General features: G+C 38.4%; 1 protein-coding gene across 8 annotated transcripts in view; it reads left to right on the top strand.

Annotated features, from left to right (window-relative positions):
* diaph2 (diaphanous-related formin 2) overlaps positions 1-26,764 on the top strand; it is a 381,616-nt gene that overhangs the window by 32,205 nt on the left and 322,647 nt on the right. For 7 of the 8 annotated variants that reach the window (XM_026280881.1, XM_026280882.1, XM_026280884.1 and 4 more), the window contains one exon: positions 1,628-1,648. The exons of the other annotated variant lie outside the window; for it this stretch is intronic. In XM_026280881.1, coding sequence (XP_026136666.1) covers positions 1,628-1,648 — 21 coding nt within the window. The remainder of the gene's footprint in view (positions 1-1,627; positions 1,649-26,764) is intronic. 8 annotated transcript variants of the gene reach the window in all.

The raw sequence follows: 26,764 nt of genomic DNA, 5'->3' as shown, positions 1-26,764 counted from the left end.
AACTGATCCTGTCTAGGATACAGGAGCTGATAAATAAATAACTAAATGAATAGATTTGCATCATGGAGCATTTGATGGTCATGAGAAGAGCTGGAACGAGGATATAAATACCCATCTCTTGATAAGATGACATTCTTCAGAAGTTTGTTTACAGGAGCTACTTCATAATCGAGCTTCTTTCTAATTAGCATATTACATGACTGCCTAATTCTGCATTGCAACAATTACCATCATCTGTTTTTTTCTCTCTCTCTCTCAATGCTCCTCAGGAAATTGATAGCATTAATACCACAGTAAAGTGACAATGAGGTGTTGTTTTGTGAAATTTGTGTAAATTGATGTTAGCAGCAGCTTTTCCCCTCAGGCTCCTCCCTGACAGTTCTCTATGTGGTTTCAAGATAATGTCTGCTCTTTTGATCAAGCTGCAGTAAAAATACAACATTTATCAAACCCAGCCAAACATGGCATGGTGCTAACAATATTTGGCAGCCGTCCAGCACGTCTGGTGATGGCAAAATCAGGTGACTTTTTGTTTTGGGTCAAGACACAACCCCTTAATGATTCATTTGAGCATATTTACTTGGAATATGGAAAATTGGACTTGAAAGTAACACTCTATTAATCAAGAAATACGCTGTTAAAATTGACATTGTTATAGTCATAAACCTTGATTTTAAAAACATGGTTGCGGGAGATTGTTAAAAACAAAAGACAGCTATGTTAAAAACAAAAAGAACTGATCTGAAACTTTAGAAACTACTGCCTTCGGTTTTGTATTACTGAAGAAGTGAGAATAATTCTTGTTTGAGATTAATCTGTTTTTACGTTAAGTTCAGTTGTCTGCTCTCAGAAAAAGAAGAAAGAAAAAAAATCTAGATATTCAGCCTAGCAATTGTCACATGGCATGGTCAAAAAGAAACATGCTGACTTTGTCGAACTCTTGAGTTATGATATATAATTTGACACTTGATAGAAAGTGCCAGTGACATTTGATTGATTTTTGGCCTATGGAGGCATTTTAGGAGACCATCTGCTCATGAATAAAATACCACCATTTGGGTTAATTTTGTAAATAAATCTTCTAGATTCTTCCAAAATTTAATTTGAGGGACGATGCCCTCTGGATATTTGTATTGCCTTTCAAAGATGCCTTTAATATAGAAACTGCTAGATTGTCATGAATTAATGATTTGCGGTTTGGAAACAATAGATTTTTGAGGTGGGGCATTATTTTATATTCTTTAAAACATGACATTTTAGCATCAATCATCAGATGTCTTTTTTTTGTTTCTCTGCAGTCGCTATGTAAAACCAATGAGCGACCAGAGAGCCACTTTTAAAAACTTGATCAGCGATTAACTCATCATGATCCTTATGTTCCAAGCAGGCATCAAAATAGCAGACATTGGCTTTAGTGTCCGTCTGAACCCTCTCTCTCCACCCTGTTAAGTTGTGTGTAATTCTCAGCTGAGTAGGCAGCATAGCAGAGAGGGCCAGTGTGCAAGTAATTTAAGTGTAAGCTCTAATACTTCAGCTGCATAGTACCAGAGAGATTCTGGCCTACTAATGATTGTGCTGTTTGTGTCTTTTTGCACATTAACTACCCTCCGCTGACCGCTGCATGCAGATAACTGGGAGCAAAGTTGCGGTAAGTAGCAAAATTATTTATTCGCTTTTGATTTGTTATTGTGCAATCTCTGTCTTTGCTGTGTTTCTCTCTCCTCCTTTTTGTGTTTTTTTTGAAATATCTAGAAAAGTAATTTCTATGGCTTTCGATTTCGGTTTTATTTTCAGCATTAGTATAGTTTATAGGCTATAATTTGAAAAAGTTCTGTATTTTTTTTTCCCCCTCTCAATCCCTGCATGTAAATTGCACATTTAGAAATGATTGATTTCTCAATTGTGCTCTCTGAGAATAAACTAGGACCTTTTTTGTTAGTTTAAGCAGTTTTTCTTTGAAATGGATCACTGCCTAACAGATATTAGCATTTAAATATTGTAACACCAGGGATGAGCAATAGTTTTTAGGCAAATAATCATAATCTGTGATCTAATCTGTTTATTCTAATGTTCTGTATCTAAATGGGTTTCATCGTGTTCATTCTTCCCCCCCAGACAGCGTTCTGAGAATGTAGCACTTAATTAGATTTTCTCACACACACATTCCATGTTGATTGAACAGCGGAAAAGATATTGAGTGTACCCCCACCCCCGTCCTATAAATATGTTCTGTTTTGCAGTGGGACGTTCAGCACAACCCATTTGCAAAACCATGTCTTTGTCCCAGTCACATTACAGCATGTCACTATTGTTTCTGAAATGTTCATAGCTGCTCATGTTGTTATTGTCACTTACTTTCGCCCCTCGCCCCCCACTTTCTCCAAAATGATGGTAATAATCTTTATAAATATATACTGTCTGGGCGATGGCAATGTTTCCTCATTTCACAGTTCCGTAATGCTGTAATTGCAGACTGGCTTCTACTATTTCTCATGTAGTGCGGTCCCATAGCCCATATGAGGCTGCTTGTTATTTGTTTTATTTTATTTATTTAGAGGGGCTCCGTTATTGCCTCCGCAAGTGTCACTTGTCATTTAAAATGCTGTTTTATTGTGTTGCCGAAGCTATGAGAAAGGCCTGTAGATGTACGTGAGGAAGCTTGAAGATAAGGTAGCACAGGTAAATGTTGTTATTTACAATACAGCAATAAGCTGCCGCAACAGACTCATTTATTTGTAGCGAAATGGCCCGTTCCATCAATGCTCTCATGCCGCTTGGCATAGAATTGTGCGTGGAGTGATTTTTCTATAAACTGTCAGCGATAAAACATGCTCGATGCTGATGAGCGTGGAAGTAAGTTTTGAATGTTGCATCACTTCTCGGGATAGCGCAGGAAGGTTACTCTGGGATCGTCTCTATTGAAGAACTGTCTGACAGCGTGCACCACAAACAAGTCCACTCATTTAGAAGTTTCTCACAGTTCAGAGGTTCCTGTACTCCCTGCCATTCCATCTGACTTTTGCAAGCACTTCCTGTGGATGGGAGAGTGTGAGGGCTTGCAGGGAAGCTGTCAGCTCTTTCATTCCCCTTGTTTCTGTTTCTCTCTTTCCCAATATCCCACCTTTATTGGGCTTTATTGTGGAAACCAGGTTCAGTGGGGCCAAGATGACGCCCTCTCACTGGGCAGATTGCTATTTCCACGCTGTCAGTGTGGTTTGGAGGCAGACTGACCAGCCTAAACCACGGCTCCCTCAGGGGTGAAATTTCTCTGGCATGCTCTCACAGGGCTCAGATTCTCTGGTCAGCATGTCTGTATGCTGCTGAGTCACATGCAGTTTTGTATCAGCGCAGCTTGATGGTGATGATGATGGTGACCCAAGGGGGTGTAGGCGTACCTGCCGGCCCTCTGCGGTGTCCGATTGATCATCCGCTGTTGGTGCTTTGATTGTCAGGCTAAGGATGATAGATTGTGTGTCAAAATGCCCACGTTTTTATCTGTGTGAAATTGATGAACCCCTATGTGAGGGAATGGAAGACTGCGACTCCCTGTGCTTAAATAAAGCACAACCAACACACAAAACCCAATCTGCGATTGGCCCCGAAGACTGGTCCACCGTTACCTGTTAAGGTCACATGACTTGACCTGCAAAGCCTCTCCGGACCTCAGGAGGAGATCAATAATCACACAGTCAGCCCAGAAGTTAGGAAAGACTGTCTGTTTCCACGGAAACATGGCGACACGTTCAGAGTTGTGGGCACAGGGAGAGAGTGGAGCCACTGAGACCTCAGGGACTGGAGTCTGCTAGGGCTGTTAAGAGTTCAGCCGCTCTCTGAGAATCCCTGGTATTGTCGGCGAGAGAATAATGGACAAAGCTTGTATTTTAGAAATGATTTAGCTGCTTTTCACATGGGACAAAGACTTGGCCCTTTATCGGGTGAAATGGCATGGATTTTACCGTCATGTTAAAGTGTGTTAAGTACTTAAGAGAGTACTTAAATACTCTCTTTGGAACCAGAGGGCCTTGAAAAGCATATGTGAAAAAGAGCAAAACCTTGGCGAAGAAAATGACTTAGCTATTGGTTTCCATCAGAAGTTTTATTAAGATGTTTTATTTTTTATTTAGCATGAAACAAGGTTTGCCGTTATTATCCAGGATTTTTATACAGTCTGAAATGATGCTAATTTAAATTGCTGGTGTGTTCAAGTCTTGGAATGGTCATATTTGCGAGTTGACCACACATGAACTTCATGATAAAGCCATAAGTTACAATACAAGTGGGAAAACTCTGAATTTTATTAAGCCCTGAGTTTACAATTTGCAGTCTTGTTAGAAAGTATGTTCAAATGGAAATATTGTTTACAACAAAACTAGCCTAATTTATTTAGTTTTTTCCTGTTGTCTTTGCTGTGTGCTGCATTATGGGTAAAGTTGAGTATTCTTCACATGATTTCTGTGTCTTTTGTTGGATGTAACACAGTTCTCTTTTAGACTGACTTCTCTCTCTCTCCCATCGCCTCTCCTTCCTTGCTTTTTTTGTCTCCCCTTTGCTTCTTTATAGTCCACATAATTTGTATTCCTTAGCAAATGAATAACCTCGGCATTTGTGTGTGGGCACCATTTTTTTCATGGGTAGACTTTATACCCAGTATACACCTGATCTAAGGCTCATCTCTACCATGGCTGTACGGAGTCATTGTAAGCACCTGTTTAAAGGCTTTTCTGCAGTGAGGGTGTACTGCGTCCTATTTCACTCGCTCTGCTTTTAGCTGGCACTAGCCAGGATCTGTGGAGAGGGCCCTTTTTAACTATGCTAATGCTGGGTATACACCAAAAGATAATCGGGCTGATTTTGGGCCGATTTTCCCTCTTTTGACAATCCTAGCCATGTCCCGATTATCTTGATGGTTCTACAGATTATCTTATCAGATTTTCCCTTGGTGTGAGGTGTGTTAAGAGTGTCCGAACCTGATAGGAAGAACGCCGGTCGCGAATCGTAAATATTCAACATGTTTAATATTTATTGTTTAATGTTTAATACTGATTTATGGGGGACAAACACTTGCACGCTCTGGAGATTATCACGTGAAACAAAACCATATCCAATCAGAAAGCGATTGATCATGTTCTTAAAGAGGGATCTGATATTAAATCAACTTTAAATAATCGTTAAGGCAATAAGAGAATAAGATCTCTTTTCCAAGAGAGAACTGAAACAAAAATTATTAAAAAACAAAAAACAAACAAAAAAAACTTATCTGTGTGATTTTGGGACCATTGCTCACCTCTAGCTCACTCTGTAACTTGTACAGACCATGTCCCTGCCATCTCCACGACTTCACCCAATTATTTTTTTCTTTTTTTTTTCTGTGAATTTTCTGTGAAAATCAATCCAAACACTATAATTGCAATTTCTTCCTGCATATCGTCCACAATGCTTATTCTGAAGTCTCGCGTGATTCCCTGTGTTCACAGTCAAGACTCTGGTAGAAAATCTGCTCGTGTGTTGTGTGCTGTCCTTGTCACATCCTGGCACACCACACACTATAGGAGCAAAATGGTTAAATCTAGGATTTTATATCCTCATGTTTGTGGTCTATAAAATCTTGCAAATCCTATAAGATGTAAAAAAAATCTTTTGGTGTGTACCCAGCATAAGTTGGAATAAAATCAAGGACAGCCCATCCCCACCAACTCTGCCTCAGTCTGAAAGTCTCTTTTGTTTCAGTTTGGCCATTAATGATGATTGTGTACTGGAGGCTGAACTAATTTAATAGGAAGTCTTTTAAAGCACCAAGGACGTGTGCCCTATGGAAAAAAATAAATCCAATAAACCATTTGGTTCCTGTTCATAATTTTTACAGATATATTTTAATTAGGATGAAGGAACTGTGCTGAAAGAATATGTGTTCAGTGTGATTGGTTTGTCCTGTTGATTTTTATTTTTTATTATTTTATGTGTCAGTAAGTGTCAAGTCAGCACAAGGACACTGATGACACATTTGATTTAACTGCAGATATTTTAATTTTAGTCTAAGTTCATGTGCTTTTGTCTTTTTTATAGTACTTTAATTAGAAATGTACTTACACATTTCTAATTTAAGTTGCATCTAATATTTATATTTTATTTTATTTATATTATTTATATTTTGAATTTATCATCTGCTATTGAAACATTGTGGGCTATCTAAAGTCATCTTTTAGTTTTTCTTTTTTCAAGAAAGTGAGAATAGCCAGTGTCAAATAAATAATTGTTTTGGGTGTTTGCCATAGTGTTGCTATGTGGTTGCTAAGGTGTTTTGAATAGTTTTTAATACTAGTAGTCAGCCGATATTGTTTTTTTGACAGCCATTGCCGATATCTTGAAGAGCAGGGAGGTCGATAGTGATATAAAGCAGATGTATGTGTGTGTGTGTGTAATTTTGTTTTTTATTCATGTTTGAAAACAAATTTGAAAACATTTGAAAATGGATTAAAAAATAAATATATGTTATATAACATACTTATGCTTTAGATGACAAAGTATTTTTCACTAATAAATAAATACTTAAGAAAATTATAATTAAAAAGGATGTAACCACTGTCAACAACGGCACTTATTCTGGGAAGTTTGTGTGCATTGAGAATCATATTTTTCTATTTTTCAAATAAAGCCAAGGTAACACTCATTTCACATACAGCACACAGTGAAAATGAAAGTGGGCGAAAGCATAAAGTGCAGCTTAAGCACTATTCGGACGGGACTAGTTTTCTAAACTATGTTTGAGTTTTGATTCTTACCACCTGACGTCTGTGATTTTCATGTACCTATTCGGACGGGACTAGTATGTCCGTGTTTATTACAGAGGTGGGAGGGTCTAATTTGTGCATCTGGGCGTCACAGAGATCATGCGCTCTGTATGCGTGCATTGCATTCATTCAGAATGATTGCCTTAGTATTATTACCCAATAAATACTAAATGGCTAATCTAGCAAAACCATGTTAATGTGTGGTTCCTTTAGTTTAACTTGTTTTCCTTTTTTTTTTTTTTTTATTAAATGTAATTAAAACATTATGTAACTGAGTACATAAATGAACGTGAGTAATGATGCTGATGCTGATATTACAATAGCCGGTATTAACAGTTTACGCAATCTTGTTCTTGATTTTATTATTTGTATAATTTTTTTATTATTATTTCTTTCCCGGTAAGCAAATATATCAAACATCCGCGCGGTAAAAGCATCTACGGTAATTCGCGTTGGGCAAAACACACAAGGAAACGCGTTGTGAAATAAAATATCACCGGCAATCACAGACATTCGCATTCGGACGGGATTAGTTTTCTCAGAGGATCACTGAGTTTGCTGAAAAACGGTAGGTAATTTGCTCTGGAATTATCACAGAGGTTGTGTGAGAAAAACACAGATGTGGCAGATTCGGACAGGATTAAAATCACCAAGTACGTCTGTGAAACGCAGATTTCTCTAACTACCCCCTGTAAAACTAGTCCCGTCCGAATAGGGCTTTAGTTTGAAATCACATTTAAAGTTTAAAGCATTCAATTAACACGGGGCGACCATCACACAGAAAACACGCGATCATGCTTGATAAAAATGCACACTTCACATGATCTCTCAGCTGGATTGAACTAAGTTTGCAAGGTTTGTGAAATTACATATTCAGAAGTCAGTCAAAGATTGTTTAAATGGATATAAATGCATATTTGCTTAATGCTGATGGCAAACGAGAAAGTATTATAATGTTTGCCTTTCTATTACTAATAATATAAAAGCAATCGTTGTGATAATTTTTGTATACATTAATTCCTTTAACTGTTCTATCTGATTATTAGACAGACTTCTGTTCGTATTAGACAGAACTGTTTACAACGATAGTAAATGAGAGAGAGTGTGTGTACTCAGGCGCTGCCGTCAAAATAAAAGTCCGGTGCATCATCGAACACCTCGGCCAAGCAGAAAAACGTATCGGCCGATGTGATTATTAAAAAAGAAAAATATTGGCAGATATATCGGCCTTGGTGATATATTGGTCGACCACTAGTTAATACATTATTAAATGGTTGCTAGGGTGTTCTGGTTGGTTATGTGGTTGCGTATTGCCCAAGCCAGACAAGAATCTGAGACTCAGTGATATTCTGGTCTCTAGATATGTAGCACCGGTCTCTTCCTTTGTGTAAATCTGTGAGTTTTTTTTCTAACAGTTTCATAATCTTTTAGTTGAAAATTGTAAGTCTGATTTCTTAGAAAAGTAATTGCACACCTCTTTTGAGGTATCATTCATGCCTGCAGCACTAACCGTTGGGGGACGAGTAATGAAGCTTAATACTTAGCAGTATAATAATTTTTCTTACTTTAGCCATCAAATAGTGTGCTGATAGAAATTAATTTGCAGAAATAATTGAGGTAGGAGTCAAAATAACTTTCTGCAGTCATTGACAACATGTCACGGATGCTGTCGAGAGAGCTTAACTTTAAAATTCCTGCAAGTTAATGGAATAGCAGCAGATATGTTTGTAACTGACCTATATAAGGCTGAGTCATGTTATAATACTAGTCCTTCTCAAGCTATCAAGGTCTTTTATTTCTGCCCCTTTTGTCTCGGTTTCATCATAGAAGCTACTCAGACATCTAGGATCCCAGGGTTCATCTCTGAGACCTGTGAATTTCAGTTTTGTTTGCATCTCCAAGCTCAGGCATATTGAAGTTTCTTGGGGTTGAATTTGGATTGACACTAGCACAATGTTCATCGCAACACCTAACCTCATCTCCTGTGGGGTCTCGACTGATGCGCCCTTGTTGCTTGGTGCAACCACAACCATGCATACAATTTTGATGACATTTAATCAAGTGCTAATATAGAAATGTCAAGTATGACACGATTGATTTACCTTTAATACTATTTCCAGTCCTTTCTTTATTTCAGTGACCCTGTCTGGGTTTGTTGATTTCATATGGGAAACGGCAGGATTTAAAGGCAGCATTTATTAGATCAAACCTTAATATAAAGCAGGCATACAGTTTAGTTTTTTGTTTTGCTTTTAAGCTACTCTTCAGGATAGCATACACTAATAAATGCACTTCCAACGTCAGTCAGACAGTTTGACATGCTCTCTCTCTTCATACTTTATATCACACACAAGCTCTCAGAAGTCTTTTGTAAGTCATGACAGGGAATGCATATACACCAGAAGGACAAATGTCTTGTCATATAGGACACGCAGTCTAGAAAGTGTGTAAAGAATTGCGACCTGATAGACTGGCCGCGTATGTCAATATCAGCTCCCACTGGTGACAGAAAAGGTCTCATTGCCTTCTGACTGACTGCTGCATTATGCCACGTGGCCCTTCCTTTCAATGGGAAACAAACAATCAGCGCTCCTGCCTTCAAAAGAGGGGAGCGGGATCTCATTATGATCAAGAAAAGATGAAAGGGAGCCAGGAGTGGACATGGTGTCCTCGTATTAAAGGGAAACGAGATGGGCCCTGTTTGTGTGTAGGCGTGTGTGTGCTTGATTGTACGCCACTTCTGTATGAGAGGAGCCCATTTGGTGTTCGTCTTTGCGACTAGTGCAATATATTCCCTTGTCCTGCCTCGATTGTCTCTTTTTTTTTTTTCTTCCAGTGGTCAATCGGATCACCCTCCATCCACCTAGATGTTATTATTTTCTTTTGTCCTGCTCTCATCTCTAAATGTGCGAGATGGGACGTGCATGTTTCCGTGTCATTTTGAAGTCAGAAGATCTGGTAATGGTTTGTCCCGTCACCCTCCTTGACCACCTTTCAACACCGTTTCCTCACATTCTTGCCCTTTTCAAGCCTTAGATGTGATGCATTTATAGCACATAGCATATTTTCACCACAGCCTTACCGAAGACATCAGTGTCATCACTTTAGCTGTACGAGTCCTGCTTTGCTTTTTCATCTTAATGAAAGAAGGAGCTTTGCAGTCTGTTTTTCTTTCTCTAAGTTACCTCGTTAACTTTGGGGTGCTTGGGGTCTGGCACATGCTGCATGGCTTCAGGACAGCTCTTTTCTTACAATTAGGGTGGTCGGTAAAATAATTTATTTTGAACCAACGCCATGGCATGAACATAGTATGGCCACATTTAATTGTAAGTGGAGACAGCTCGGGAGCTGTGCTTGGAGAACAGTGTGTTTTGACTGCTCATGACTTTCCTCTTCGTTTTATTTCTCTGCGTTTATTCCAGCCTTGAACTAATAAAAAGCTATCTTGTTAGCCTATTGGGTAGGAGTCAAAGAGGTGCAGGACTAGTGTCATTGTACCTGGTTGATTACATCACTACAGTTTTCCCTTGCTTAAAATCCCGTCGTCTCCTTCCGAGACTCCCTGCAGCCCCATCAGCAAATCACAGCACTAATAAGGTGTGGCGCTTGTCTCATGGCTGCACATTTTATGGTCGTCATCCTTGGACGCTCAGCAGTGAGCCGTCATTATCTGCTCATCAAACACACTTTAAGCACTTCCCCAAATGGCCAAGCTTAACGATTTGTGGTTTGATCAAGGATGGGTCACAAACCGTTTAGTCTGCCTTGCACTTTTTCTCAAGGGGGCTGTGGAGAAATAAACCCTTCAAAATGGCTGCGTTTTAGTTTTATTTGTTCTTGATTGTGTTCCCTAAATGTCAGCTTTTCCTGGTAGTTTTTTCTTTCTTTATGCTTTGTTCAGTGTATTTATAGCAGACACGCTGTTTGCACATTCTCTGTTATTTCTTGACGTGTGTGTGTATAAATCCATATGATTAACCGTCTATTGCCAGAGAGACTACAAGTTGGAGGAGACCAAGATGGTGCAGTGCATGTCTTGAGAATAAAAATAAAAACAGCCACTAGATGGCAGTCAGTATCTTTAAAATAAAGTTCCACGGCAGTTTTTGTGTGTGTGAGATGGAGAAAAAAGACACATTGTTGCCATGGAATTGACCTAATGGGTTTTTCGCAGACCTGCACAGCACAGTTTCTGGCTACAATGCCATTTGTTAGAGGTTTGATCTTTAAAGAGGGGAAGTAACTGAAACCTTCCAACAGTATTCATATGGACCTTGGCTAGATCAATACTTTATTTATTTTATTTTTTAATCTCCAATGTTACATTCACGTCTTTTATTATTTTTAATTTTATTTTTTTTATTTCCTGAGTTGAAGGGGTGTTGACAGACTACCGTTTTCCCCGTTCTAGCTCCTGGTCTTGGAGATGGACGTTTGGTGGCTAAAGCTGCCTCACCCCACATCGGCATCCTGCTTATGCAATTACATCTGAATAATTTATATTGGCGCCTCTGGTCTCATCATGTCATAAAACATAGTGCTGACAACACATTGTCAAGCTAATTCCATTCAAGTAGCCCTTCTTGAAGTAAGGCATGTTCATGCAAAGTCTAACTGTACTGTTTGCAAGCCTCTTCTCATCTCGTCTCTTACCCAGTTTTTTTTTTTTACCCCCCCCACCATCAGTCAATGACAGAATGGTAGGGGTGTTTCTTTCTCTCTCTCTCTCTCTCTCTCTCTCATCCACATATGCTGTCTCTCCACCTTTCTGTGGTTCAGGTGCTCTGTCCAACACTACCCATTAATTTTTAAACTTTGCCATATGCTAACGCTTCTTTCTTTGGGTGGCTCTGCCAAATGCTCCTGAATCACATATAAAGTCTAAATACAAATACAGATTTAGTCTCACGCAGATCAGATCTGTAGATGGACCACTTGTGGTGAGATGTGTCAGAAACTACGTGATAGTATGTAAGGTTAATGCAGATGATGCTTGGGTGAATAAAACCGACTGAGCATCCAGTGAGCTGTTACCATGCTTAACAGATGACATTAGTTATGTGGAAGTTGCTGTAAATTCACTTGAGGTCGTTTCAATTTAACATTTGTCATTATACACCCGTTTCTGTTTTGAACTATATGCAAAAGATTTACCTGGAGCCTGTTTTACTTTGGAAAGACTTCAGGTTTACTTTTCTTCATCTATTTTTGGATGCTGGCCATTCTCATAGTCTATATCATGCCAGTAGAACAAAAGAGAAGGCAATGGTAGAAAAGAGAGCTGATATCATAAGCCAATTACACTCACAACATATTCAACTTTCTGTTATAAATGAGCTAAGGCTGCTAAAATTGTCATTTAGAATTATGCCTTTCATCTCCCTATTGCTTTTATTTAAGCATATCAGTTCAAGCCTTCAGTGATTGTTTTTCCTTTCCTGTTTGCATTTCTGAACATGCAGCACAACTGTAATGAATTCCACCATTTTAAAACCAATTACAGTAGTTTAGCTTTTTTACACTCTTTGTCATGGTCTCTGTGGAATAGGGCTGTTGGAGTGTCGACTACAGATGATCTGGATTCTATTTTAGCTATTCCCAAAACTCAGCAAGCTAATGCCATTCTTTTTGGCATTACCATGTTTTTTTTACCTTTCTGTTGTTGTTTGTCAGGTTTGCATATCCAGAGAACTTGGAGAATCTTTAAAGCAACTAATGTATTTTTTAAACAACTAAACACTTGTATATCATAAGTAAAGTGAGGGTATAAAAGCATAAGGAAATGAATGCCCCTGTTGTGGCGATAAAAGCACTTGCTTGGAAGAGAGGAAGAAGAAGAAAAAAGGAAATGGTTTAATTCACCCCCCCCATCCTTATATCTTCTTTCATTAGATGTAATTAATGGGTTGTGATAATAAAATTGGGTCTTTGTCTGTTGCTGACGTTACACCATTGGACTTCTTTGTTTGCTGTAATTATATTTATTAATGATAACCAAAGACCTACAGAGGCAGTTAATAACCATGTTTTTCTGTCTCCATTTTTTCATTCATGTTTAATTGTCCTAGATGTTTTGTAGGGAGGCTTTAGGAGATGGATTATTACAAAAAAAGTAATTCCTGACATCTTTTCTTCAACATGCATTTATGTAGTTCCTTACTTAGAGCTGTGTATAATAAGGTGCACAGAAACCCAGATCGAATTATTCAATAGCAACTGTTTTCTGTTTATTATATTTAAAATGTAATTTATTTCTGTATTATTAAAGCAGAATTTTTAGCAGCAGTGGCTTCAGTCTTTAGTGTTACACGAACCTTCAAAAATCATTCTTATATGCTTATTTGGTGCTCAAGAAATTTTTGATTAACAATCGATTAAAAGATACTCAAATATTTTGTTACTTTATCAATATCTTTACTATTGCTACTTAATGAACTGAGCAGCATGTTAGTATGTTAGAATGATTTATAAAGGATCATGTGACTGCTGAAACTTTGACATTACAGGAATAAATTACATTCCTTTTATTATTATTAAATTCAATTACATTCAACAAAGAGTCAGGCTTGTTGTTAGAAGGTTCACTTTATGTAATACTGCATATTACTGTAATTCAGTCTTGTCCTCAACAGGCCACTTACACAGTTCACTGCCACTTTCAAAGTATGCCTCAGGCTTTTTTGTAGACCTCCATTGGCTAGTCACTAGTGTCTCTTCCAGTCTTCTACAAATCAATAGAAGCTGGTGATGCGCAATTTCCACTGTCTTTCTTCTAAATTTGGATAGTCTGGCCACTCAGACGCATTAGAGGTTCAGGTGTCCGAGTTCATTTGTACATTGTTTCTATGTTTATTAAGGCCTCAGCTAGCTGTTGTTGTACTTAACGTTGGTAAGAAGGTTAACATTCCAGTAAAAATTAATATCTTGAACAGGCTTAATTTAATAGACTCTTTGAGTCATATTACAAATAGCATGACTTAGTCACTTATTTGATTGATAATTAATTCACAAGTGTTGTGAAGCTAGCTTTAAATTACACCGTCCACTTCAGCCGAGGGTTAGTGTAGTGTCAAAGGCTCACTAATTGCTGTCATTCCACCCGGCAGCTGTTGGCTATTAGAGGTCTTTGTTCCAGATGTTGTGTCATTATAATGGACTTGATCATCATAATGGCTTCTGAAAGATGATTGGCTGTCATGTCTAGGCTTGATAATGCAGCCGTTGCTCTCGCTGCAAACTGGTCTCTGTGGTAAACCATGTATGCACTGCAGTGTAATAAAATATATGCTATTGGAATGACAAAGGTTACGAGACGCAAAGCAATTTTCGATGTACTGTTTGTGCTTCAGAACACAAATGGAAGTGAATGCGTGTGTCACAATGGCCAATCTTTATGTCAGTGGATCTCTCTGATATAGAATGTGAAAATTGTCACTGTCTCTTAAGAACATAAAGGAATGGCTCGGTTATTTGCCATGCGTTCAAAATGCAACATCCTTTAGGGATGGATTGCTCAAATTGTATTATGGAATAATGATGTGCGGTGTTCTGAGAGCCAGCATCTGTGGCAGCGAAAAGGGAACGTGTTTTTGTGTGTGCGAGGGAGAGAGGGAATTGAAGTGCCCTACTAGCTGTGTTTGGGTATGACTCCATGGAGAGTGGCAGTGATAAGAGAAGGCTGGGTGTAATGAGCCATATCCCATGCCCCCGCTTCCTGCCTTCAGGCCTGCAGATGGGAAGAGGAATGCCCTGCTCTCCTGTCTGTCTGCTTCGCCTGTCCACTCCCTTCCCTTCTCGTGAACTCAACCACTCTTGAGTTTTTCATCCCTCACTTTATTTTTCTGCCTGGCCCTCCAGACCTCTGCCGGATTTTGTGGAGCTTCTGATGGCGTGCAGTAAAATCAACGAGGCGTCCTCTGCCTATTCACTCTAAGATGGAAAAAGAGAGAGAAGCAGAGAACAGGACAGAGAGAGCACTGGACTCTCTTATTTCACAACCACCACCTTTCCCTTTCTCTCAGCTCACTGAATTTAATCCTCGCAGGGGTGATTCCCAGCCACTACTGTACGGAGAGACTTGCTGCATAGTAATGTGCTGCATTGGCCAAGCGTGTATGTTCTATTCCTATAGCTTCCACTTCCTGTTACTCAGCACTTAATGTACACGTGCTAGGCTGCTTCTTTTCTAAAAGGACTGATCTTTTAAATATGTGTCTATATATAAGTGTGCATAATTGCGTCCTGATGATTAACAAGTTATAGTTTTTGTATATAGTTAGATACTGTATTTTATTAAATTTTAATAATTTAATAATTTATTAGTTTATTATGATATATAAATATATAATATTCATTAAAAATAATTCAAAATAAGAATAAAAATAATCTTAGTATTAATTTTGTTATATGTATCTGTTTGTAATTTGATGTAATCATCAACCTAATTGACCAGTTGTTGGTAATCATGACCCATTTCTGCTTCTTACAAGATTTAATGTTTATCAGTGGAAAAGCATGGGTTTATTAATTGCAGGAGAGTCTCCAGTTGATTCTGTTCTCCAGAACCTGTCTTTCATGAAAACAGACGGGCATCACTTTAATTATAGTGTACTTGGCTGGTATTTGGGTGAATTGTGTTATTCTGGGCTGATGAATTTTTCATCAGCTGGTTATTAACATTTGGCTATCTTAAGCGCACTGTTTAGGAAGAGCTATTTAAAAAGTTTTATTCTCCTTGATGGATGGTGGTTGTTTGTTCCCCGGCAGGGAGAGGAAAATCTTCTTGAAATGAAAGGCACTGAATTAAACCTGCAGCTCATTCAGTCCAACTCCTCTAGCCCACAAATAATTTTCTGCATGAGAGAGGGAAAACAAAGGGATTTGTGGGCTCAGATGTGAAATGGTTGAGGTAATTGTTTATAGGTGGACCTCTCTTTGTGATCCTTGTTTAAAACCGCTTAGCTTCGGCCAAGATGATGAATTTACCTTGTGTTCGGGAAGTATTACGCCATGGTTCTTGATCTGCTGATGTCAAATGGATGCTTGATTTAATGGTAATGGCTCTGTAGACGTCTTGAAGTCTGTAGCATGAGTCCGTTTGATTGTTGGAGTTCAGGGAGTGGCTAATTCTCTTGATTACATCGAGAGCTTTTATCGCTTTGAGTGTTAGTCTTTTTGGGTCCTTGATATGCTTGCCCACAGCTTGAACCCGCTGCGTTTGGCAGTTGTGAGTCTCTTCTCTTTGAAACAATTAAAACAGGATATCAAAGGAACATAATGATCTGGATACCACCATTGGCTTTTATCTACAGAACAATGGTCTGGGTTTATTGTATTTTATGGACGGAGGAGCCAATCGCTCATTTTAAATGCAAGTCAGTACATTTAATTGGTTCATGTGAAGGCACAGTTAACATTTCTTTTTGACTTTTGTGGCGAGTATTCTGTCTTTTTCAATACATTAGGATAACACTGCCCAAATATTTGCTCAGATATTTTAGCACACCACTGAGGATGAAAGAGGACTGGCAAGGTGTTGTCTTGCTTCGTCAATGAAATAATAATTAGTCAGACAAATGGGCATCTGAATTTTGATAAGCCCATTATCATGCACTGTTGCTGTTCAAGTTTCAAGGACTTCTTCTGGAGTTGAAATCTGTCGTTCCACCAAACATGAAAATGCTGTCATGTTTTCTCTATCAAAGACATCCCGTACAGCTCTGACTTAAGTGAAATATTTTTGCCAGAGTCAAAATACAATTCTCAGACTGCAGCATTTAGTGTTATGGGCTATACACAAGAGGGATGAATTGAATAGCTGTAGCACTTATTTTTCTTGTGGATGTTACTGCTAGACAAATTGGTGTGTGAAGGTTTTTGTACATGTGGCATTGAACTTTAGTGCAGTCTTGATATATGACATAAATATCTTCAGATTTCCTCTTGTAGCTAAGTATGCATAAGTCATATGAATATTATGACTAGCTTATCTACTGAATAATCCATGCTACCATAAACAATGTATGCAGAACCCTATATTCTGTATAGTCAATAATGACATTTTAATCCCTGCTATTTCTCATGTTAATGTCGTCGCAAAGTAAATTTAGCACATTGTTTGTATTCTCCTGTGCTAAAATGTACATTTGGATTAGCAAAGTTCTAGGAAAAAGGCAAAATAGAGCTTGCAATTTTCTCTCAAGTGTAGGCTAATTATGAAAAAGTTGGATGGTTGCAGCTTTATCTTATTCATGCATTCAAGGCCTCAGAAGATCAGTTTTTTCTTCTTCTTCTGAATAGGTGGGCTTGGAGATGGGACAAAGTACTCTTAATAACAAACAGATGCAATTGGTCTGTCTAAAGGTTTTGGTTTTGCAGAGGGAAGAGGCGAGATAATCTGGGAGTTTTTTTTTTTTTTTGCTGACCCTCACGGTTTGAATACTGCTGATGGCCTCAGGTTGTTTCATGCATCTTCAAAACTCTGCCACACTGACTGATACACTGTGGAATATCCGGCTTCATTTTCATTTGAAAGCTTGCACAGTTTTCTCCAACACAAGAGACACAGTGAGCCATTACAGACAGGAAGAAACTCGGCTTGGAAAAAGATAATCATCTGCTTTTTTTTTCTCGCTCTCCCCTCTTCTCTGCATTTCATTAATAAAAATGAATCTCTTTTTGCAGAGAAAGTAAATGAATTATAAGGGCAGTTATTTATTAACTGTGTTTGGTGGGCACAGAAGTGTGGAGGATCTTTAACGTTTAACGGCTCTGTGAACAGTCAGATATTTTTGATGTCGGAAGTGCACTTTTATCAGTCAATGCCGTCAAATTCTCATCCATGAAAGGATGCTCGATGGTTATCACTCTCAATAATGGGTTTGCAGACCAGAGATAGAAATCTTAATACAAATGTGCTGTTTGTTTGTTCCCTCAGCACAGCACAGAGCCTTAAACATTCATATTTAATCATAGGTAGTCTTTGCCTTAAGCCTACACTACACAGTTAGTTAATTCTGTATTTGTCATGGGAAGTGTGTGTCTCTCATAGTCATTCGATGTCTCTCTTGTGTGGTGCAATGCCCAATTTGCACTGTCTAGGCTCCCACCAGCATCTGTATGGGGTTTAAACCCACCACTGCAGACTAAATCATCCATAATTAGATGAGCTGGGCAGTTTATACAGCTGTAGAAGAAAAAATGTGGAGTGGGCAGAGAATGTAAAGAGAGAGATGGGAGTTTGCAGGTGGTTCTTGCGGTTTCTAATCTCCTCACTTCACTAGTCGCAGGCTGCTTTTCGGCGGTCTCACGTCCCAAGAGCTTGTATGCTTGTAAACTGACATCAGCGACAGTCAGACACCTGTAAATCCAGGTGTGTTATGAGCTTCGCTGCTGTGTCTGCGATTTCTGAGCTGCCAAAGGGAGCTCGCAGCACTCTACTCTTGACGGCCGTTTGATGAGAGTAATTTTGACCAACCAAGCTATAAACCAATCTCAGATGTTCCATATACCTTTTATTAAAAAGGTATATAATATAAAGGTGTATAATAATAAATAATAATACAAATAATAAATTATCTGGGAAGTTTGTGTGCATAGGGAATCATATTATTTCAATTAAAGCCAAGGTAACGCTCATTTTATATGCAGCACACAAATATAACAGTGCGCAAATGCATAAATCAGCATAGTTTGAAATCACAAGTTTAAAGTAGATCACGCATCTCCAGTGAAGCTGACCACTCCTCCTGTCCGGATTCAATTCGCACGGATCGACTGTCACGCAGAACACATGCGATCAGGCAATATGCAGATGCACACTTCACAAGATCTCAAAGCTGGATTCAACTAAGTATGCAAGGTTTGTAAAAATAAAATTTGTATTAGTTATTTAAAGTTTGTTTAAATGATATGCATATTTGCTGAATGCTGGCAGCAAGCGAGAAAGTATCATGTTTGCCTTTCTGTTACTAATAATATAAAAGCAATCGTTATAATACGTTTTGTATACCTTTTAATTCATTTGTTGAACAGTTCTATCTATATTATTATTAGACAGACTTCTATCTGTATTAGGCAGAACTGAATGACGGCAGTGAACAAGAGGGAGAATGTGAGCACTGTGTGCTCTGGCACTGCCGCTCTCATTGCAGTCAAAATAAAAGTCCCACCTCGAACACAACGGCCAAGCACAAAAACATATCGCCCAATAACAATATTTTAAAAATGATAAACATGAGCTTTGCCTGTACTGAAGGTTTGCAGTAGCACTCTAGTATATTGATAAAACATACTACAGTATATACTCTCTTTCAACTGTCAATCTTTAAAACTTTCTTGCTCTCTCACGGCTTTAACCCTGTTTATCTCTAGATGAACACAGCCATTACTGTGTGGATGCATTTTAATACGGAGAACCGTCTCCTTTTGTCCTATTTCTTTCTGCCATGTCCTTGTCTCATTATTGACTGAAGCAGTAATTATTATTTTTGTGTGAACTGAATGTGAAACAGCCCTGGTTCCACTCTTGGGGCCAGTGGCATTGGAAGTGAACTATCCAGCAATATTAAAAAAACAGCCTTGGACTGTAGAGTTCAAAAAAATTGTATAGGCACCTCATAATTCAACCGAATAAAAAAAGAACAAATTAATACTGTCTTGCAAACAGCCCACGGAATGTGCTTATGGAAGCATGACATCCATTTTAAATATATCACGTGGTGGGTGATACTGTATTTGTTGGGTGCAGTATATGGATAATTTTGAATATTTTGGCATGTTTGTGTGTGTTTCTAGTGATTATCATACCTGCACATGGATTACAGGTCTGCAAATGTGGGATTAAAACTCAAATCTGCAGTCAGCCAGTGTACGCCCACAGTGTCTTCAAAATGAATGTTAAAAGTCATTAAACCGCACTCAACTTGATCATTCTTTTACTTTTCATAATTAGGACCCTGGGCTACTGTCGGCTCCGGCACTGTTCACGCTTGGCTTTCGGCCACAAGTTGACTGAAGTTAAATTAGGCGAGCTGACTTCTTTATTAAGGCATCTGCAGCGTGAATGAAAAACATGTTATATATTCAACCATTATGACATATTTTACAGCTCTGAATGCAACGCCATGTAACTTTTGCCATATTTGTTGTTTCTCTCTCTCACTTTTTTCGTTTGCAACCTTACCCAACATGGTTATTGAACTGCATCTCCTACTGTAGGGAAACTACAACAGATATTTTTTTACAATTCAGCTCTATAATAAATACCACTGTTTCTTGCATTTCTGTATTCACTTGACTGCATTAGTTTAAAAAAACACACCAAGCAAGAATAGTTTTTTTTTTTTAAATCACTTTTTAGAGTGAGTGCAACAATTTGTCAGTGTTTTCAACCTTCTGAGAATAGATTGCATTTTCCTTTTTGTTTGTTTTTTTCATCTACCCACAAGTCATCAGTGTTTATAGTAGCTTATCGTAATATGGGAACTTTGAATGAACCTTAGATCAAATTATTTAATTATTTCTCCGTCAATGTACACTATAAGACATTGTTATATCAGGGACATGTTCTTTCTAACATTGGCAAATGATAACACTATTAATGTTGTTACAGATTATTGGACTGTACTGTTTTTAAACAATTTGTTAATTAATTAAACAATTGTGAGTTTGTAAATATATGAATTTAAAATGTGATAAAAAAAACCCAAGGACTTCCTTATAATGCCTCCTTAATGGCTGTATATTTGGCTCCTTGAGCACATGACATGTCTATTTGTTTCAGGTCAGACAGTTAACCTTGGGCTATCCTGCTGCATGGCTCTAAAAAATTATGACTTTCCTGTAAACAGGAGGACCCTAAAGGAGTTCGCCTGGAGGGCCTTATAAGAGCAAACTGGCATGATGGTGATTATGATTTATTGAAGTTGTGATCATTTCTAACTGACCTGCAGTGAGCAGCTCTGGTTTGCTGTTCCTGTGCTCCGTGGGGTTTAGTTCAGCTGTGGATTTTGTAGTGGATGGCTGTCACGAGCATCTCTCCAGTCCCACCTCTATAAATAGAGAACACCACTCTCTCCACAGTGCCATTCCTGGGGGGAATTTTCCTCACCACATCATCCTCCTTTGCTTGTGTCTCTCTACTGTCAGCTTGCCTATCCGTCCCTCTATTCATCCTTCCATCCGTCTGAAACATTAGCGCTAAAGTCTAATGTGTCTTGACACGCATTACTCCCAGCCCCACCTCCCTGTGCAAAACACACACACACACACACACACACACACACACACACACACACACACACACACACACACACACACACACACACACACACACACACACCTTCCTGTACTTTTGATATGTACATACCAGTAACTCTGAGCTTTCCATGCTGTATTCAGTTATAAAAGTCTTTAGCTACTTATTTAAGAAATCTATTTCTGAGTGCAGAGTTTTCATTTTAAACTCTCTTCAAAAAGATGCATTATGTCCGAGATGTTCTCCCTGTCATTTAGTTTTATATGTGAAGTTGGTCTAATCTGCGAGAATTAAGTCTTCTTTTAAGTTGAACACCGATATCAGTCAAGCACTCATGCATTCGTAGTGTATATTGTATATTTATAGTGTGATTAAGCGCATGTTCGGGAGGTGTGTGCTGGAGTGTGTCATATTCAATTTCCAGGCTTGAGGTGTGTGTACGTGTGTGTATGTGTGTGTAGGGGCAGGGGGGGGGGGATCGGATGCTTACTCACACAGACTCCATCAAAGACCAACAGAAAAACTTCAATATTCGCCTTCCAGCTGTCAGCCAGAGTCAGAGAGCATCAACCAGTGAGACTTTAAACCAGCATTCCCCCACAGAGTGACAGGTGCAGGGCTAAATGATGGCTCGACGGAGCTTCCATTGAATCCACTTCCAAAAAGAAAGCGAATGAGATGCGAAAGAACATCTAGTCTCGACAGCCCAAGTATCTGATCAGCCCCCCTCACCTCAAAAGACAGAAAATGCCACTGCAGCATTCGAAGACATTTCTGGAGCGAGCTTTAGGATTTGATGCAAACATGCTGCTTCAGGGGAGTTTAAAATAGTACTTGTATATACTTTCCACAGAGTATCAGAGGATGACACGGTTTCTCAAAGAATGCTAGCTGAGAGAAGCGGGCACAGTCTTCTTGGCGTAGTGACCCTTTGTTGACCTCGCCTTCGAAATTGCATTGTTCCCTCACACTCATTGGGTATTCATCTCACCCTGTATCTTTTAACTGCTGTCTGCCTAGATGTTTCCTCAAATGTGCAGTGCCTCTGGCTGTAATATATTTAAATGGTATAAAGTAGCTCATTTTCCCAAGGATATGCCCCGGATCCCTGTTCCCATAAACAAGCACTTAGAATACAAATGGCAGAAATCTGGGCGAATACCTCAGAAAACATTATTCGTTTCCCTCCTTATGAAGAGATTCGTTTTCTCACTGAGGGGTGGAGAGTTGCAAGTTAACTCGATTGTAAGTGAAAATCTAAATAATGTGCTTTGCCAGGGATGGCCTCAAAAATAATTGCTATCAAGCTGGATGTGTGAGTGGGAGATGGGGAAGAGGCGACGAGATGAGCTCGTCAGAGAGAAGAGCCATTTACCAGAAGTGACAGAAGACAAGATGTTCTCCCGTGGGTGTGTTTGCCACACTCGGAGACCTTCACTGCTGGGGGTCCAGTAATTACAACAATTAAGATAGATATCCTTCTTGTCATCTGAAAAGGGATGTAGGCGCTGGTTCATTATTGTCGAGACAATTTTGGTTTTATTTTTATGCATAGCCTTCCTTTTGCCGGTTTCACGGCTTTGTTGTCCTGCGCAACGTGTTTAATTGCCCCAGAAAGTTAAATGCTACTTGTTGGAAGGAAGTGTAGCTGGGCCCCAAAACCGGGAAAAGTGACACATTTCAAAAGTGCAGTGTCTTTACACCCTAAGTTAGTTGTTTTGATGCATTTTTATTGTGCTTAAGAAAGACTTCATTGTAATTTCTTTTGTGAAACATTTCGAAAAGACTTCCCAAAGTTGCGGACTCCTTTGTTTTCTCGGATGAATTCTGTGTAGCACTTTATAGAATGAGATGAGCAACTGAAGGTGCTTGCTCTCAATTTCTCCGTAACATCCTTTCGCACCCTCACTTTGTCTTATCGAGCTAATTGTTTGAACAATGACTTGCGATGAGCAGTGACTGGAGTGAGAAGGAGGGTGAAGAGAAAGTAATGACTGGAGCTTTTTCAAGCCTAGCCAAGACAATGGAGACAACAGCATCAATAAAAAGTAAACACCCCCCCCACCTCTCCACACAGTCTTTAATGGAGATCCCAGCTTTTGACGGAGATAGATGAGGGCTCATTCAGAGGAGCGAGTAGGTAGATGTGTGCTTTCTCAAGCTAACAGGCTATTGGTTTGGAAAGGAGAGTCGGAGACCGTACAGCATTAAAGGGTGTGTGATTAAGGAGTACATGTGATGGAAAACCGGGCCCTATTGACATGCCTTTGTCTCCTCTTCCTTCAAGTCCCATCGGGCTGCGCTAGGCGAGGAAGGGTTGCAAGTGGATTCAGAAAAGTTAAGGTGATTGATTGCTTTGTAGCAGTTTTTGTGCCTGCCATTGATTTCACCATCCAACTTCAGAGATGGAAGTCTTACATTTATGTTACTGCTAATCATTATTCCCTTGGCTCTTTGTTAAGAGCAAAAGGTGATTAAGACGCCGGTACATCATTAATTTGCACTGGCAGATGGGTTATAATTTTGTCCCTCTTTGCTTTACCTACACCTGCTCATTTCCCGCTCTCCCTTTATCGTCCCTGAGCACGCACACGGTCACGCCACATCTTCACGATGCAGTCAGATAAATGCAAGCAGGTATACAATCTGTACACATGTTAGCAGCAGCGCAAGAGTACGTTAAACTCTGTTACAGCGGTTGTGTGATGTTCAGATTTTAAAGTCTCAGATGTGCTGTCAGAGTCGCTGGTCTTCTCATCAGCGCTCGGATCTTCTGACACTTCAGAGGTTCGCTTTACATACCTGTCATCTCTTAATGCTCGCTTCCCCGTGCCCGCCAGAGCTCCGTCACAGACTTATGCTCTTTGTAGAGGGAACATGTCTCTCTTCCACCACCTTTAAGACGGTAAGTGGTATTGAATGAAGTGGCTTCTCAGTGCACAGTTTAAAATTGAGTAGTGAAACTCTGTCTGTTGGTGCTTTGGAGGGCAGAGTTGAATACGGGACCGTTTCGCCCACAGAACTTTGTCAGCGTCTTTGTTCTGATTCACCACATTTGTCTCCTGCAGTGCCATCTGCATCTAGGCACTGAAGAACACATGAGGAGATGGTGTCCTAGAGATGCTACTACATAATTTCGCTTTTGTCACTGGCCTTCTCACAGATGTCTTTGTTCTGCCCTCTTTGTTCTGTTGAGGAGTGAGACTTCACACACAAGAGTGAGGTTTTGATTAGCATTTGTATGAAAACCATAAATTTGCGAAGACTTTGTACGATGCATATACACGATACAGTCTCTAGATATTTACAAAGCAGTACTAGTGTTTTTTTCCTTTTCCATCTGTGCAGGTGTGGCTTATTTGAAAGGCCAAACCTGAAAAGCAGTGCCTGGCCTTTTACAAGAGATTAGATGATTGCAATGTTTTTCTTTTCCACACTGGGGATGCAGAAGGTAAAGAAAGACCTTGGTTTTATCAAGAAAATGAAGCTAACTTTTACAATTTTGGTGTAAAATAAAGAACTATTATGTAAGGTTGTGCACTCTTTTGAATGGTATATAAGAGAACTGAATATTAATATTATTGGACTGGCCATCTATTCAGGGTGTTTCCTCTTGCCAATGGCCTGAAAAAAGCTGGGCCTGGCTCCAGCATTTAGTGAATGATAAAAGTATTATTTATTACTATTATTACTAATAATATTCATACTGTTAGAATTATTATTAATAAATGATATATTTAGTGTATATTATATATTAATATTAGCTTACAGTTTTAGTTTTGAGCCAAATTTAGGTGAATTGCACAATATTTTAGTATTTGCTTTTGTTGTGTAGAGCTATTGAACAAAAAGGGTTTTCATATGCATAATATCACAAATGTCATAGTTATAGTGTGGATTGTTTCTTAATTCAAAATTGAACTTTAGAAAGAACTTTTTTGTGATTTCCAGATTTACTATAGATCTTGAATCTCCAGTTTTCAAAGTGGTCTCAGACTTTTGAAACCAGCTGTGTATATAGGGCTGTACAATGAATCACATTCGATTGTCATGCGCATCTTGTCAGTAAAGCTGGCAATTAGGCAATATCACATTCATAATCGCAGATGAACCGCATTCGATTTTGAACGTGATATATATATATATATATATATATATATAATAATAGTAATAATAATAATAATAATAATAATAATTTTTATTATTATTATTATTATTATTATTATTATTATTATTATTAGTTAATTTATTAGTGCAACAACAAAAATAAGAAACGTACATGTCATAAAGCAGCATATTTTTGACATTTAAATAGGGTTGCCTATTTATATATTTTATATTCATGCCATTGGTATGTATCAGCATCAAAATTTATCGTCAGTTTTTTCCGAAATTTACAACCATCTGCATATCAGCTATATAAGGAAAAAGGGCAATATAACAAACCAGTTGTTTATTAATTAACTACGTGGAGGCACTGAGCTGTATAATGTCTGTTGCATAATCCTGCTGTCTGCACTTTAATGCTAACCAAATAACTAGGGCCGGGACTTTAACGCGTTAATTGAGATTAATTAATCACACAAAAAATAACGCGTTAACTAAGATTAATTAATTACAGAAAAAAAAATTCCCGCGTTTTTAATAACTTATTTTTGCACCGCGGAACGTTTCTCACTGGATAAGTTTCGGCGGACCGATTATACTGAAGCACCAACTGTTCGCATATCACCGCAGCAGCACATCGAGCCTCAAGGATCACCTCAACGCAAAACATATAGCAGCTAGCGTGGACTTTACACTTTATGTTGAACTATGTATTATTTTGTTGGTGCAACAGTTTATGTTGAACTCTTTATTGTTTTGGTCAAGGTTATTGAGAGTTGGAATTAGTATGTTATGGCCTCTGAAGCAACAGAGAGATGTTTTCTAATAGTCAGTGTTTCTAATGTTCTGAATGTAATTGACAGTATTGTGTTTTACTAAAAAAAAACACCCTACAGAAGGTTCCAGCACCTATAAGCTTCCTGAATTTCTGAAATGTACTATTTCTAAATTGTTTCTAAATATGCTATTGATACACTTCATGGCAAAAATTGCACTGGTCTGGCTAGACTTGGTTGGACAAAAATAAACAATATTTTGTTGCTTAAGCTTATGTATTCAGTCATTATTCAATGGTATACTATAAATCCATGTGAAAAAAATTACTTCTCACTGTTCTCAGGTCAAATATTTATATGCGATTAAAATGCGATTAATTTCGATGAATTAATTACAAAGCCTCTAATTAATTAGATTAATTTTTTTAATCGAGTCCCGGCCCTACAAATAACAAAAGACAAAAGATTGCACACTATTCTTGACTAAATAACTTTTGTAACTTTCATAAGTGTAGCGGACCTCATTTTAATAATCTGACAAACTTTAAATCTGAAGATTTGCATGCTTTCACTACCCATATAGCTCCGTAGACTAGAAAACCTGTCAAAATAAGAGTCCCAAAGAAAACAAGCAAAAAATATTAAAATGTATACAAAACAAATTCGAAGATTAATTAATATGTATTTAATGTATACAGTGAAGTGATATTTTACATTACTTAATTTATGTACCTGAAAACGGTTAAATCTTCCTAAAAAGCACTGTTAATTTAATATGTATCTTTGTTCTGTTGTATTCATGTAGATCTGCTGAAGGTTAAATCGATCCAATCCAT

The sequence above is a fragment of the Carassius auratus genome, chromosome 14 (genome assembly GCF_003368295.1).
Source record: "Carassius auratus strain Wakin chromosome 14, ASM336829v1, whole genome shotgun sequence".
NCBI classification, from domain to species: domain Eukaryota; kingdom Metazoa; phylum Chordata; class Actinopteri; order Cypriniformes; family Cyprinidae; genus Carassius; species Carassius auratus.
The sequence above is the reverse complement of the archived record's forward strand: the minus strand, read 5'-3'. Positions and strand labels throughout refer to the sequence as shown.